The following is a 15,227-nucleotide window of genomic DNA, read 5'->3' on the forward strand; positions in this document are numbered from 1 at the left end:
GATAGAATCTTAATTTCCTGCCCATAATTTTAATCTTCTAAGGTCCCTTCTATATTATTTCTTTTTCCTCTGTGTTGTTTATAGAAGAGTATTTCTTATTTTGGCATCATTTGCAGGCTCCTTTAACATGATACTTATTCTCTTTTCCAGCTCACTAATTAAGTTATTTAATGGGAGTGGATCTAATGCTGTTCCTTGTGATACCTACTGGCCATCTCTATCTTGTGCAATGTGTCTTGCTGCCATTTCTCATTATCTTTTTTTTATGGTCCCTCAGCTGATCTTTTTGATCTGTGTGTGCTGGTAGCCCAGCCAATTGGAATTAGGTTTTGACTAGGATTTCATGGCAATAATACGGTCCCTTCAGCTGCACCTTCTGTTCAAAGACTCTGGGTATGTAGAAACACACATTAAACATTAAATCTTCATTCACTGTGCTGGCATAGTAACAGTAGCCCCACTTTTAGAGGGGAAGAAGTAATTTTGTCAAATGCTGTAGAAGATATGGCTGGAGTTAGGATGAACATCTAGAGACCTTTGTTAGAGTCACATTGTTTATTGCAAGGTGTTCGTTTATGACTTGAAGGATTTGGGAGAAGGAACTGTAACAATTGCTTCTTGATCCTTGAGAGTCTTTTTATGTTCGAATCAAGTCCTCCTTCTTTTTCCATAGTTGTTTCTATACATTCCTTTTTCCTGGGAGCAGGGTGAGGTTGTCGATGGGGTTGATAGTCTTCTGTAGGATCAGAATTCGCCTTGAAGAGTCAAACATAGAATCATAGAATGGTTTGGGTTGGGAAGGACCTTAAGATCATCCAGTTCCAACCCCCTGCCACAGGCAGGGACACCTTCCACTAGAGCAGGTTGCTCCAAGCCCCGTCCAGTCTGGCCTTGAACACTTCGAGGGATGGGGCAGCCCCAGCTTCTCTGGGCACCCTGTGCCAGGGCCTCAGCACCCTCACAGGGAAGAACTTCTTCCTAATGTCTAACCTAAATCTCCCCTGTTTAAGTTCAAACCCATTACCCCACTACAGTCTCTGATGAGTAGTCCCTGTCTGGCATCCGTGTAGCCCTCTTCAGATACTGGAAGCCCGATATGAGGTCTGCACGCAACATCTTTTTAAAGGCCTTGTATCTCTTGACCCATGTGGTGTTTCTGAAAACGTGGCTTCTGTTCCAGTCTTGCTCTACTTCATGCATACACCCATTGCACCAAACACTCAGTTTGCACTTTGGTTGCACTCTTGTTTTCTTTAGGTCCTAATTATCAGATGCCCTGTGGAATTTCTCTTACTTATGCATCCTATTCCTCGTGGTCATATCAAATGTAACATTTTTCAGGTCTAACCCTCGTAGTTGTGCAGTTTCAATTTGGGAACTGAAGGGTGGTTGTGCTTGATAGTGTGCTTCTCCCTAGAACTTTGTCCAGCCACGTATTTAGTTGAGAACCATCTGGTTCAGAACAGAGGTATCTGTGCATTTGCAGATTGAGAGGAGAACCTCTGAGCCTGGGAAACTTTCATCCTCGCTTGGAGACTGCCAGAGAAAGCACATGGCTCAGTCACCAAAATGCTGTAATATCTTTGACCTCTCTGCTCTGGTTGGTATGGTTTTGTTGGTGTTTTGTTTGGATTGATTTATTTATTCATTTATTTTTAACCTTACCTCTGTCACATTCTTCCTCAAACAAAACTGAAACAGTTCTGTTTAAAGCTTTACAAACTTTTGGCTTGCTCTTCCTAGTGAGGTTAATTTTACTCTAGGCAGGCATCAAATACTTGGAGACCATGTGGATACCCAGTCAGAACTGCTACAGATGCTTCCAAAAAGAAAAAACTTGGCTTTTATCAATGTGTGGTGCCCCTTCTGACATCAGACTGTTATGCTGTAATGTTGCCTTTGCTGTGTCTGCCAGCAGAGCTCTGGGCTTAAACAATGGTCAGCAAATCCCTCTTCTAAAGCTGGATTAACTGTACTTTCCTTCAGTGGAAACTGCTATTTGGGTAAGAGAGAGGAATCCAAAATTTTCATTTTCCCTCAAGATAGGCAAGCAAAGAAAGCTGAGCTGCTTTGCTGTAGAAACACTCGGGGAAGTGCTGGATGAAGAAGGAAAATGTATCAGCTGAACTATCTTCAAAACCATCTGAAATGTTCAAGGTCTGCCCTCATCAAGGTGTGTGTGTGATGGGAGTGCAAAAGTGAGCCTGGCCTGGAAGTGGAGAAAGAGGGGCAAATGGTGTCTAACAACAGGAGTGCAAGGTGTTAAGGAGGCTGTTAAAGGCCGTGCTACAGAATTCACTGATTTTTTTAACATTAAATAAACAGTTAGATGTTCATGGGTTCTTAAAATACAGAAATAAGAAATGAAGTGCATCTGTTGAAGCCAGGGCAAAATATTCTGATGCTTAGTCCCAATTTGTTCAAAAAAACTTCTGGTGGTAGCCTTCCACATTTTTTCTGGGGAGAAAAATCACAGCCTTATGCCTATCACTGTTAGGACTTAACTTTCTCTCATGTTCCCTTTGATTCCATTATTCATATGCCAGTTTTTCTGCATAGTTCTGGAGTTTTTCCTATTTGTCACTCTGTCAAATGTTTGTATTGTATTTTCACTTTCTATACTCTGCCAGGGATTTTTATATGGTAGGATTACAATTATAGAAGCTAGTCCTGTTGTCTTTTTGGTTGTGTCTCTCATAGGAATAAGGTTGCAGAAAGATCTCTGACTCCCACTGAAGGTGTTCTGTAGGCCGTGAAACGCGGAGTTAGGTGCCTGTCCATGGAGGGAAAGGAATCCTGATCTACGTGTGACTCAATCCTGGACCAAAGGAGTGATTGTTTTTTCCAGAGGCTTCTGATTCTGAGCTGAACAGTCTGCAACTGTAAATCATGCCAAATATTTTCATAGTTCTGGGATTTTTTTAATCCATTGGTGCTGTTTTCCTTGAATTAAATGGATACTTAGCCATGGTGAGCTACACTACCCTGTGTTACAGGCACATGTGGAGTTGCAGGATGGCACAAGCAAACTGATGCCTGTGGATTTAATACCACTGCTTTAAAAAATAAGAGTAGGAATTTTTGTGTTAGGGTAGAGGGGGAAAAGATGCAACTACCAGGGTGGTGTGGAGCAAAAGAGTCTCTTATGTAGTCAGATCTTGATACCTGGAAAGGAGGAAAATGTGGCAGGGCACCATGGTGTTGACCATAGATGCCAGGATGTTCAGGACAGGCAGTTTTTCATGCAGTATTCTTAGTCAACATCCATTTGACAAAACTGCCGCTATCTTGTGGGACTGTGAGAAAATCCTGCTATTGCTAGACCGCTGCCAGGGCCTGACAGAGCTGATGGACCCTGAAGAGCAGGGACATGTTCATCTGAACAGAAGAAAGACATTTTTTACATCATTCAGCAGAACAACCTCCCCAGGTACATGGAGTCCCCATTGCAGGAGGTTCTCAAGATATGACTGGACAGGGTGCTAGATAATCTCGTCTAGGCTCCCTTTCCCACGAAAGGTTACACCAGGTGATGTTTTGAGTGAGATCCTTTTCAATCTGGGCTGTTCTATGATTCCATGTTGAAACAACAGCCTGAAAAAGGTTGAATTGCTACAAAATAGTGATAAAAGCTGCCATCTGTCATTACTGAAAAACAGAATTAGCATCTTTTCTTTTGGAATAAAGCCTGTCGTCAGGATTTAAAAGCAATAGTGTTTTCACTCTTCCCTGGGAATCTGCTGTCCCTGACAAAACAAAGGCTGCAGAGTTCAGTTTGGGTAATTATCCTGTCTATTTAATAAGCTTCCTTTGTGATGGCAATGTTTCTGTGAATCTGTGGCAAATACAGGGCTCTTATGTGACAGCATAAGCCCCTCAAAAAAAAAAGATGTGCAGAAATGACAGGGTGATTATTGACTTTGGCTTTTCAGCCAGAAATGACATAACTGTTTTGCCAACTTTAGACATAAAATTACAGAGATCCTAACTATCTTTTAATGAAGGGAGGGGGAACCCACCCTGGCTCAGGAGACATTTCCTTTGTCAGATAAACATGAAGATGGGGAGAGTATTTGGAAGGAATCTGAAGAAACAGAGCATAGCATGCTAAATTTAAGGTGATGGCAGATGTTAAGTATGAGGCCTGTGTTTAGACTGACTTCCTGTTTTTAAAATCCAGAGGCTGTTTGTATAATACTTTGCTATGAAAACTGTTTGGATATTGGATCCTGCTGCTATTGCATCTGGATGGAACTAACTACAGACAGTGAAGATGCTTTTTTGGTTGCCTGTACGCATGGGCAAGTGAGAGTAGGAAACTTGTTTGGTGGTTACATGAGGTACCAGGAGAGGCCAGGAAGGTTGAGTGAAGCCAGCTCAGGCTGGCAATGACTCTGTTCAGCTTTTGTGTATTGTTTTGTATATATTACGTTGTTAAAATGTTATGTTCTGCATATATGAAATGATTTTTGAATATAGAAGGTTGGTAAAACACCCAAGCCTGCAGTGTGATGAAAACTGCTTGTCATGGCTAAGCCCAGAGGTAACTCTCATTGTTCCAGCTCCAGAAGAATGTGTAGAAGTGTAAGTAGATACGTCTGCTTTGATTGTTGGTGCAGTTAACAGCAAGTGCTGATTTCCATCCTCTTCCTGTATCCCTGACTAACGGGGATTGAAATGTGACACTGGACGTTTATTTGCACACTTGGCTAGTCTTCTGTCTCACACTCCTTGTTTTTAATGAGAGCTCCCCATTAAAGAGTAATCTTCCATTGAGACTTCTCGCACCAAGAGCACTACTTCTGCTTGAGGGAGTTGGAGAAAACATGATTCTCATCTTTATCCTTCCTGTAGCTCTACTGTTAGAGATACAGTTACAGGGTAATATCATTCGAGCTCTGAGCACTGGGAAATAATCATGGGACACTGAGGGTGGAATACTGTCCACATTGAAATCCTTGAGAGAATCCCTGCTGTCTGTAGGGGGTCCCAGGTTTCATTCAACCTGTTTGTCTTACTGGGTAAAGCCTAGTCACTCAGGATTGGTGGTTCTGATACTGTTCATAGGTTGGAATTAGTGTGCTCTCCAAACAATAATGTGCTTTACATGTCCAAGTGTAAGACTAGAGTAAATTGTGGTTTATAAAATATATCATTGTAATGACTAGAAGGTTAGTTACCCTAAAGGTCACAAATCACAAAGCATCAGAGTCACAAAGGTTATAATTTGGACTAGTTAAGCAAAGTGTGCTTATATAATAGTACTACAGATACAGGCTGGTGCATATGGGAGAGTGTTGGTATCTGGGTCACAACATATCCTTCAGCTTCCAGCAGTTTCAATAGGATGGTAAAACACAAACCAGAGATGGAGATGATTGAACATAGCAACTTTAATGAAGTAGGAAGAACTGATTTACTATGTCTTTGTGTGTATCTATCACCTGATACCAGTAGCAACATTTGAAGATAACAGTATGTTTGACAATACAGCAGATTAAGTTGCAGTTTGCAGATTAGGACAGCTGCACTGATTCTTTCTCTGCTGTTGCAGAACTATACCTCCGTGCTGCTATTCAGGAGCTAAAATAACTCACACTTACTTTTTCCCTCCAACTCTGTTATGCTTATCCAGGAATAAATCATGAAATATATTGCCCTAGTTTAAGAGTTGGTTGCCTTGATGTTTGATCCTTTCCTGTTAGTGAACCTACTCTAGGTAATGGTGAAGCCTGGGCAACACAGATCCAGTCACTAATAGGTTTGGATTTGTCTTTTTCTTGAGGTAATAAGGATAATGATAGTCTTGATTTACTACAATGGGAAGGAGTATTGGAGCTTAAAGTAGCTGGGATAAGTGCTTTGGGATAATGCTGAGGACATTGGTAGAAAAATTGCTTTGGAAAAGGGGATTTAAACAGCAGCTATCTTGGATACACTATACAGTCAGTTCTGCCTTTCTAAATAGTGGTAGGTAACAGCAGAAGGTGGTTTGTCCCAATTTTCCTGTGCTGCCAGTTTGAAAGAACCTGTCTGATTTTTGGGGAGGTTTGTGGTTATTCTGAATTTCCTCGTGTCTATGTGTTATAGTTAGGTATGTTGCACAGATGATGCATTGCTTTTCCTTAGGGATGTCTGTGCTGCTTTTTTTTGCCTTCTGACTCTACATCACCCATTTGCTGTCTTTTTGAGTCAGCCTTTGTCCTGGCTATCCCCAGTAAGTCCTTTGAGGATCTGACCACTCTGCCCTCTTTTATTTGCCATTCCTTCTTTCTGTTCCTTATTCACCTTATGTTCTTCCTCCCTCTATCCCTTGTTACACCAGGTATTGACTGCTTTCTCTGGCAAATACAGTAATCCTCGTCCAGTTTTGTTGCAGAAGAAACTTAGAATGAAATTCTTCCTCAAGCAAGAAGTGTATCCCTTCTAAACTTAAATCTTAGCTTACCTTGCACAAATGGATGTCTTCTCTGGGGGGTATTCTGCTTGTTGAGACAGTTGAGGAATAATTACATACAGTTTTGCAGATGCTGCTTTTCCCAGTTAGAATGGAAACTAAGGAAATGACGAGGCTTTTTTTCCTTTTTGTGTGTGCTCAGGTTGCTACAGTTCATGGTTCATTGTGGATACACTAAGTGTAACGATTGAGATGAGAAAGTCTGCAAATAGTTCAGGTTTTATAGAACTACCACATGGGGCAGGTATCCCTCTGTACTCCTTATGATCTCTTGTTTAATTTGAGAGCTTTGGGTTTGTTTGAATTGCAGAAAGAAGGCACCATGCAAAAAGAATTCAGTCCCAGACAAGCCTGAGGGGGGTTTTGATTGATAGAGTAATCATTTGTTTAACAGTGATATCGATTATATAGATTGTCAGATAATGTCAGACAGAAGTTCAGGCATGACCTTTTCCTTTCGAGAGATGGGCTATAGGCTGGTCTCTCTCAAGGCAGAGATTTATGAAGAGGGTGTGTGGGATAATATCATAGTTTCATTTGCACAGGGGTGAGAGTCAAGAGCTGTGCAGAGTTTTGTGCAGAGTGTGTGCAGCTGGAAGAGGGGAGGAAAGGGTTCAGAGCTCCTTAAGCTACCTTTAAGGCTGGAAAAATGTTCTTATCGGATTATATATTGACATTTGGACTGCATTTTCTTTTGGTCAGTTTGTAGAGTTGAAAATCCTCTTCTTTTGCTTTCATAAATGTCAGTTATACACAGGATAATGTCACAGTTAAATCTCTACAGATAAATAAGATTTTTATTTTGATTTTTATTTCACTGGTGTTGGAATTGTCTAAAGCAGAGACATGTAAAAGGTTTGCTTTTAAAAAGTTCAGGGTCTGGAGAAGACCCCAGATGGCTCTGAAGTAGAATCTTTGCTATCGCTCTGTTGTGGTGTCAGAACTAAGTGGAGCAGCAGCAGCACCATGCTCCAGGAGGAGATTGAGTTTGTAAAATAAAAAGGCTGTTCTGATACCTGGGCTTCCTTGAGTTTGATTGTAATTAGTGCTGAGTTATTTTTCAGCTGATTCCCAAGTCTGTTTTTGGCAGGTTGCTATTTGCTGTTGCCTTCAAATAGCCCTATTCCAGGAAACTGTCATAGTACTTGATGTCCTGTTTCAACAGTGCAAGGGAGGTGAATGTTTTCCTTTTACGTGTACGTGTTCATACACATGGTGTGTACATGGAGGAAAACTGTGATGTCAACTTTGTATGTAATGCATTTACCCTAAAATAGACGGATCTCTTAAAAATACTTTTTATTCTCTGTTCCTTTCCAGGTGTTACAAGTAGCACCGAATGCTCGTGTGGACGCAATCATTTTACATGTGCTGTCAGTGCTTTTGGTGAATGCACGTGCATCCCCGCTCAGTGGCAGTGTGATGGAGACAATGACTGCGGGGACCACAGTGATGAAGATGGCTGCAGTAAGAATACCATTCTTGACTTGTGTTTGTGAAAACTGTCATAGCTTCTTTGCAGGTGCTTCTCTGTTTTACAGGTATATCCTAGTTTTTGCATGAAAAATGCTTAAGCCTGTAGCTGACATACTTTTGACTGACTTCAGGACTCAGAGTCTAGCAGAGCCAGTGTCCACTGACATAAAGCCCAACTCTGCCTTTTGCAACTGGTTTTAGACAGCTGTTGGACATGGATGTTTTAGAGGGAGGGGAGGGACAGAGAGAAGTACCTCTCTTCTTCCCAGCCTTGCAAAAGTGCTATCAGTGAACTAAATTACATGGGTTTGCTATAAATATTAATGGAAAATAAATAAGCAGTGTGAAGAAGTATATTGAGAGTGTCTGTCCTGGCTGCCCTGTGATGAGAGGGAAAAGTAAGCAGGGTCATCAGCATTCACTGGTCTTGGGATCTGCTGAGAGAATTTATTTTACAGCTACTGTGTATTTGCATAGTGTCAACATCTGTATAGCTGAGCCCAGCGAGGTGAGAACTGGCAGGTGGTGGTTCAAAGCTACCAGGAGTTGCTTGTTCATACAACATACACTTAAGCTGTGGATCTCCTTGCCACAAAACATTGATTCTGAAATTTCAAACATTCTCAGAAAGCAATCTGACAAGTTTATGGATGTAAAATCTGCTGAGGGCTGTTAAAGATGACTGTGCCTCCTCTTGCTCGGGAAGTCTTTGTATCACAAATAGAGGCAAATTTTGACTTCTGAGGAAGAATGTCTACTTGCATGCTATGTTCTTACACACCTCTGGTGGTGTCTGCTGTTGCATCATGTCTCTCTCCGTGGCCTAGGTGAGAGGAACCTTTTGGTCTTGCACAGTACAGCTCTGGTTATGGTGTATCCCTAATATATTAAGGAAATCTGGTCTATATGGATTTCAATGGAAGCTGTGCAAACTAGGGAGTAGTAGTGAACTGTGATCAATCTGTTGGTACTTTCAGGCACTGGAGGCCGGGAAGTACATTATGTAGAGGTAGAGAATGTAGGAACTGGGTTTGATTTCTGCCTTTAATTTACGGTTTCTAACAAGGCAAAGGGAGCAATAAGACTGAAGCAAAAGGAGCTGTCTAGGAAACAGCATGTATAAGATGGGAATGTTTAAACCTCTCATTAAGAGTACAACTTGTGCTGTAGGTCTGTGCAATTTAGTGAGAGAAATACGCTAGAGTGTAGAGAGGGGGACAGTAGAGTTGACAAGATGGGAGGGGAGATAAAGAGCTGCATTTATACAGAGTAGAAAAGTGACTCAAGAGGATGGACTAGAATATGAGCTGCCTTTTTAAATATTGCCTTGTAGTAGAATAAATACAAAGAGGGGAACTTTTTCAGCTGACAGACAGAAGTATTCTGAGTGGAATTTAGTGGAAAGAAAAAGGCAGAAATAAAAGTTAGGCAATGGGGCTAAGGACTCTATAGAAATGTTAAGTGCATGGCTTCAGCACACAAACATGAAGTTGCAGCGGAGGGGCCTTAGGAACACTTAACTCCATTAAGCCTGCTGAATCTTGCCCTTAGGAGCCGCTCATTACAAGTGATACGTGACATTATTGTTAGCTTGTGAGAACTAGATCAACTCTACAGTGTAGGTTTGTGGTAGTTTGTGCTGCTTCCTATTTTGTTATGGCACTGAAACTTCTTGCTAGAGCAGATCACTTGCTAAATCCCTCTCTTTTGCTTGGCATACAGGAGCCTTGTGAAGGTGTAAAAGCTGTTGAGATTCTTTTTCAGCAACGTATGCAGTACAGTTCTGAGTTTTAAAGACAGGAATTACAATATCATCAAGATGTCTCTGATCAGAAGAGTGAACAGAAATGATTGCAAGGAATCCCACATTTCCACTGGTCTGCTGCAAGCTAGTTTTTTGAAGTTATGAGATTTTCTTCTCTCTCCTGTGAATGTCCAGAAATAAAGCTGCAACCATTCTTGTTTTAAGGTTTACTTTCTCTTCAGTGTAACAGCTCATATGCATAATATAAGCCAATACAACGACAAGAATGAGTTCCTGGAAGAGTTCTGTCTGCTTCCTTGGGAAAGGGCGAGGAGAATGGGATCACACTGGACTGCTGGACTCCTGAGAAAGAAAGACTGAAAGAAACACTGGGTGGGAAGAAGGGTTAAAACTACTTTAGACAGTCAAGATTCAATCTTGCGTCTGTGTGTATAACACTGCACATGCTTGAGTAGTTGATTGGAGTTTACTAAATCCTATATTAATGCAATTGTCTAGCCTTGAACATGTAATCTACCACTTACGTTAAAGAAAGACAGCTTGAAATGCACTGTGTGAGAAGAAAAGAAATAGAAGGACAAGATTCTTGGCAGTGAGGAGTTGCAGCTATGAAAAACAAGAACAGACACAGGAAACATTCCTTTTGAGAGAGATTTTCAGTTTTCAGAGAAATTCTTAAAATATGTGGGGTTTTTTTAATTACTTAACGTTCTATTACGAACTATAAAACAAATTCCTGCTTTTTGAGTCAGTTGCACCAAGTTTCTCCTCAACTGTTACCCTTTCTGCACACCCCAGACATTCTCTCCTTGTATTGGTGTCCTTGGAATGTCTGCCTCTTGCAGGTATTTTCCTGTCGTTTTTGGGAGACCCCTGCCTCTGCTTACCTGGCTGTGACAGGAACTGTTTTTCTTGCAGATCTGAAGCCCTGCTGTGATGGGAGCCAATTATTCAGTGACATGTTTGCTTCCTGCTCTGGATCATGTTTACAAGCCAGAGAGCTGTAGTAATAATAGTAATAAGCAACCTCCCAGCTGTCATGCCAGCTTCATAGACTTTCTCTGGTGTCAGCTCTCTGGCTTGCTGACAGTGTCTGCCTTGGAAGCCCTTCCTACACAAGCACAGAGTAGCTCAGCTGCCTTCCTGCCTTGTGCCAACAGAGACTACTTTGGACTGTCCCTAATGAAAGCCGCATGCAAGCGGAGGAATGGTTTTCATTCTGCCCTCCTGCATGTGCTTTAAAGTCCAGCGTGGTGTGAATGAGCCTTACTTCCTGTGGCAAGGGTGAAAGGACAACTGAGTAAACTTGGTCTGAGGACTGATAAATAGCTCTGTTTCTCCTAAGATACGCCAAATCCCCTCAAAACCATCCCCCAGCAGAGCCTTCTCACTCTGAATTTTTGGTCTGTATCATACCTAATGTAAATGTGCAGCTCCATGAGACAGATTTGCTTGCTTAGGTCCATGGTCTGTTGTACAATACTGTTTCATTTAAAGGGACTGAAGAAGAATTTACTCCTCTTACCTTAAAGCTTACAGAAAGTGGTCTGATGTTCCTACCTCATTGGGAAATTTAGGCAGTTCCTGTTGAGCTACAGCTCAGTTAAGCCCAGGAGTGGATCTCTTCCTTGCCAGGAACAGGACTGTCAGTATAGCCTGCTTATCAGTCCCCCAACAAACCATTTTCAGTTGATGTGAGGATAAGAATCTCACAGGTCTTTTACAAAAATTAACAGAAACTTTAAAAGAATCATCTTCCCTCTGCCTCTCACCGAATCACCAGTCTTGAGCTCAGATGTAAGAGCTCAGGTAAAGCTTCGCTTCTAAACTTCAAGTTTTACTAATTTACTCTTGACAAGACTTCAAGTTTCTCTTGAAAAGATACCAGTTCCCTATCTGCAACCATACTTCACCATTTTATTGGCCTTGGAGTATGTGTGTTTCCTTTAAAAGGCACCAGAATTAATGCAATGCCCCCTCAGGCAGAGAGCGCGCTTGTGATCAAAGGGCTGTGAAAGATTGGGTGCTGATGCTATTTTAAATTGGTTTTCCCCTTCTTTTTCTTTTGGCCAGCAGCATCGTTAAATACACTTCAGCAGTGAAACTGGGAACATTTTATGTTATTCTGGAACTAGATTTTCCAAAATGTAGTTAATAAAATGCCGTATCTCCCATTTCTTCCCAAGTGCGGACTCCACATGCACGAGTGTGGCCGTAGCTGAAGGGCAGGCTGCACTTGACTTTCATGTGGGTAGCATGGGTTGGTTTTTTTGGCGTTTATTTTTTAAATTAACTTCTCGTTCTTCACATGACCGAGAGTTTGTGTCATTAAACAGCAGTGTTCAAACCGCTGCGCTCCGGAGCTCTGAACGCCAGTCGCTTGCTGTCCTTGGGTATAAAGCAACCTGCTCACCACAGGCAACAGGAATCAAGTGTTCAAAGGACAGTGGGACGTGATTCAGGCTGCGTTTCACCTTATAAACTTCCCTTTTCCCCCCGTCCTCCCCCTTCCCCTTCTGCTCAGCCATAAAAGAGCGGCCTGTGTAATACGAGTTGGGAGAGGGGGAGGAATAGCCGGCTTACCATAGACCTAGCCTTGCTGAAGCCTTGGATGATGTCCAGCGTGACCATGCGGAGGGATGAGCTCAGGGAAATGGTTGGAAGTTCAAAGGCCTTTTTGTGTTGCTCGCTGTCAGTTGGCAGGTGTGCTCTCTTGGGCTGTCACTGCCCAGCCTAGCTCTTCCTGCCAGCTCCCCTTCCTTGGGCTTGTTCCCCATCCTATCTCTCTGCTCTGCCTGGGGAGGTGGGTTAGTCCCTTTCTGTCTGGGCATTTGTCTGTCTTCCACTCTATCCTAGGGCTTGCCTTTCTTCATCTGTTTTAGGAAAATATTGCACAGATATGGAGAGATCAAGCTGGAATTGAGCGGGGGGGGGGGGGGCGGGCATGAGGTTTCACTGTGTTCACTGTTGCATTATCTAATCCTGCCATGATTAGTGGTGAAAGCATGTCGGTGCAATCTGTGATCACCTCATCAGTGGAAGCAGTGCCTAAGAAGGACTTACAGCTTCCTTAGGAAGTAATAAATAACCTTTACAGGCTGGGGGAGTGGGGCTAAAGAGACAGAACTGTCCCATGGTCATGTAAGCATCAGTATTGAGCTGGGAAGAGAATACAGTGGTTTTGTTTCCAGTCTTCTAGATGCAAATCCAGCTTGTCCAGAGAGGTCTTGCTCCATCTCTGGCAATGAATGGAATTCCTGCTGCTTCATTTGTATTGCCAGGTACTCCTCTGACTGTGGAAGTGTGGTTTTAAAATGAGTTGTATGAGTTAAAGCAATACACTTACAAGTTGTATAAGTCGCTCCATGATGTCAAGACAAAATATAGTGGAGGTTATTTGAATGTCCTAAGTGTGACCTCTTAACTTTTGAATTTCCTCTTAACTTCAGATTTCCAAACACTTTGGATATATTTACAACAGTACTAAACATTAACTCTGGGCTAGTGGTATGCCCTCAGCTTTAACTCCACAGGAATAAAACTCATCAAAATATAAAGTAATAAATGACCAACAGAAGAGCTGAATAATAACAACCCTGGAGCAAAGGGCTGTACAGTGGAACTGTAGCCTCATGTGTTTAGAATAAATAGAAAGAAACATAGGAATGTTTCCGTGTAGGCAGTTTGCTTTTTAATGGGGAGAAGCAACTGTGGACTGGGAGGGCAGAGCTAGGAAGAAGGGATTAGGAAAAGACTGCCCCCATGTGAAAGCTGCTCCCAGAATCTCTTGCGTTTTTCTTTGAAGCATCTGTTCCTGGCTATTATTAGGTTCAGGTAATAAGTTTATGTGGATCCCTTCCCTGATCTCATTGGTAGTTCTTCTGCTTTATAAGATCATCAGTCTTCACTTATTAGGTTGCTGGGTTGGGGGGTGTGTGTGTTTTTAGTGGTTTTTTTAAGTATTATTATTTTCCTTAAGCGAGTTTGTGTTTTATTCTTCCTCCTTTAAAGGAGAGCTCCTGTAGAATGGGATTTATCTCCCTCCAGTGTTGTCTGGACTAACAAACACTTGCTGTCTGCTGGGCTGGGAATTAGGTCCTCCTTTGTATGGGGCAGTTTGTGTTTCGCCTTCTTCCCCCTGCACTCCCTCTCGTATGCTTGAAGCTCAATTTTTATATGTTGGGGGAGTATGAAATAGGCTGAAGTGCTCCCTGTAGGGGTGGAATTCCATTTTGGGTCCTTACGTCATGAAGGGATGCAGCAGTTCAGTGGGATAATGGTATGGGCTTTGAACCAGCGCTAATGGCCTAACCCTGTGGGAGCCTGAAGAATTCTCCCCTGGAGAGCCAGCATGCAAATTCCCTTCCAGGTGGCTCCTGTGCAGCCCTTTGGTGATTAGTCACGCTGGGACCGAAAAGCATATGCTGGGGGGATGGTCTCAGCCCTGAAACTGCAGATGAGGCCAGGGAAGCTTTGCTCAGTGTGCAACCTATGGGAGTTGTGCTTGGGGGAGAGAGGGCTGATGTGTGGGACTGACCCTCTGAATCCAAGAATCTGTCTTGGTTTTGTCTGGAAGCAGAATTTGGGAACTGGAGTATTTACCCCTTCTTTCTGTCCTGGAGAAGAAAGGGAAGCTCCATCTCCATTTTGATGCAGCACAGGGATGCTCAGAGGAAATGCAATGCAAGGAGGTGGGTCAGCCATTGGAAGAGCAGGGTGCTGTCAAACCTGTGGGGTGAAAATAGATTTGTATCCTTCCTCTCCTTCATACTTTTCTGGGGCCTAGAGGCAGCTGGAGCTGACTTGGACATGTATCTGCGTGGGGCATCTTGAACAGGATGGGAAGAACCTTTTCCCAAGGGCCAGTGCCAGATTCTGTATTTTGTCACCTAGAGCAGGGTTCAGTGTTGAGAGCAGTGATGTGCTCTCAGATACAAAGATGCCTACACTGCCATGCTGCAGGGATGGCTGAGCAGATGAATTTGTGGTTAGAAAAAGGGATGTTAGAGCAAGTCTGAATTTAACTGCACTAGCGTATTCCTGGGGTGGGAGGTTTTTAGGATAGGCCTTTGGTGAGAAATTTTGGAAGACTTACTATAGAGAGCAGGGAATGATTCCGTATAATGTAATCCATTGCTGCTTTCACAGGACATTGGCAGCAGTCCTGGGCCAAGGGGAAGTGGAGGCTTGAGGAAGCTGGAAAAGCTGAAAATGTGACTATTTGTTCTCCCTGTTAAATCCTCCTCCTCGTGTGTGTGGCTGCTGTCTTCACCTTATTCTTTTACCTGCCTCCCTCCCCTCGTGCTCCCACCTCCGGGATAGTGTTGGCAGGGGAAGCAGCAGCAGCATAGCAGCGAAGGGCTGGTCTGCCTGGTGACAGATGGGAGATGCTGTCAGCAAGCTGGGCTGAGATGAAAGGGTTTCAGGCACCTTTCAGGCTCTCCAGCCCTTGCCCCTTCGCATCACTGAGCCAACGCTGTTGTTGGGAGAACACACCTGCCGGGAGCAGCCTTGTGCAGCCCCTTCCCT

General features: G+C 43.0%; 1 protein-coding gene across 4 annotated transcripts in view; it reads left to right on the forward strand.

Annotated features, from left to right (window-relative positions):
* Positions 1–15,227, forward strand: part of LRP4 (LDL receptor related protein 4) — an 82,165-nt gene that overhangs the window by 33,806 nt on the left and 33,132 nt on the right. For 3 of the 4 annotated variants that reach the window (XM_030481280.1, XM_030481282.1, XM_030481283.1), the window contains exon 1: positions 7,693–7,924. In XM_030481280.1, the coding sequence (XP_030337140.1) occupies position 7,924 (1 nt within the window). In that variant the 5' untranslated portion in view covers positions 7,693–7,923. Of the gene's footprint in view, positions 1–7,692; positions 7,925–15,227 lie in introns of those variants that run through there. The other variant, XM_030481281.1, reaches the window with a different exon arrangement.

Source organism: Strigops habroptila, chromosome 4, assembly GCF_004027225.2.
Source record: "Strigops habroptila isolate Jane chromosome 4, bStrHab1.2.pri, whole genome shotgun sequence".
Taxonomy (NCBI): Eukaryota; Metazoa; Chordata; class Aves; order Psittaciformes; family Psittacidae; genus Strigops; species Strigops habroptila.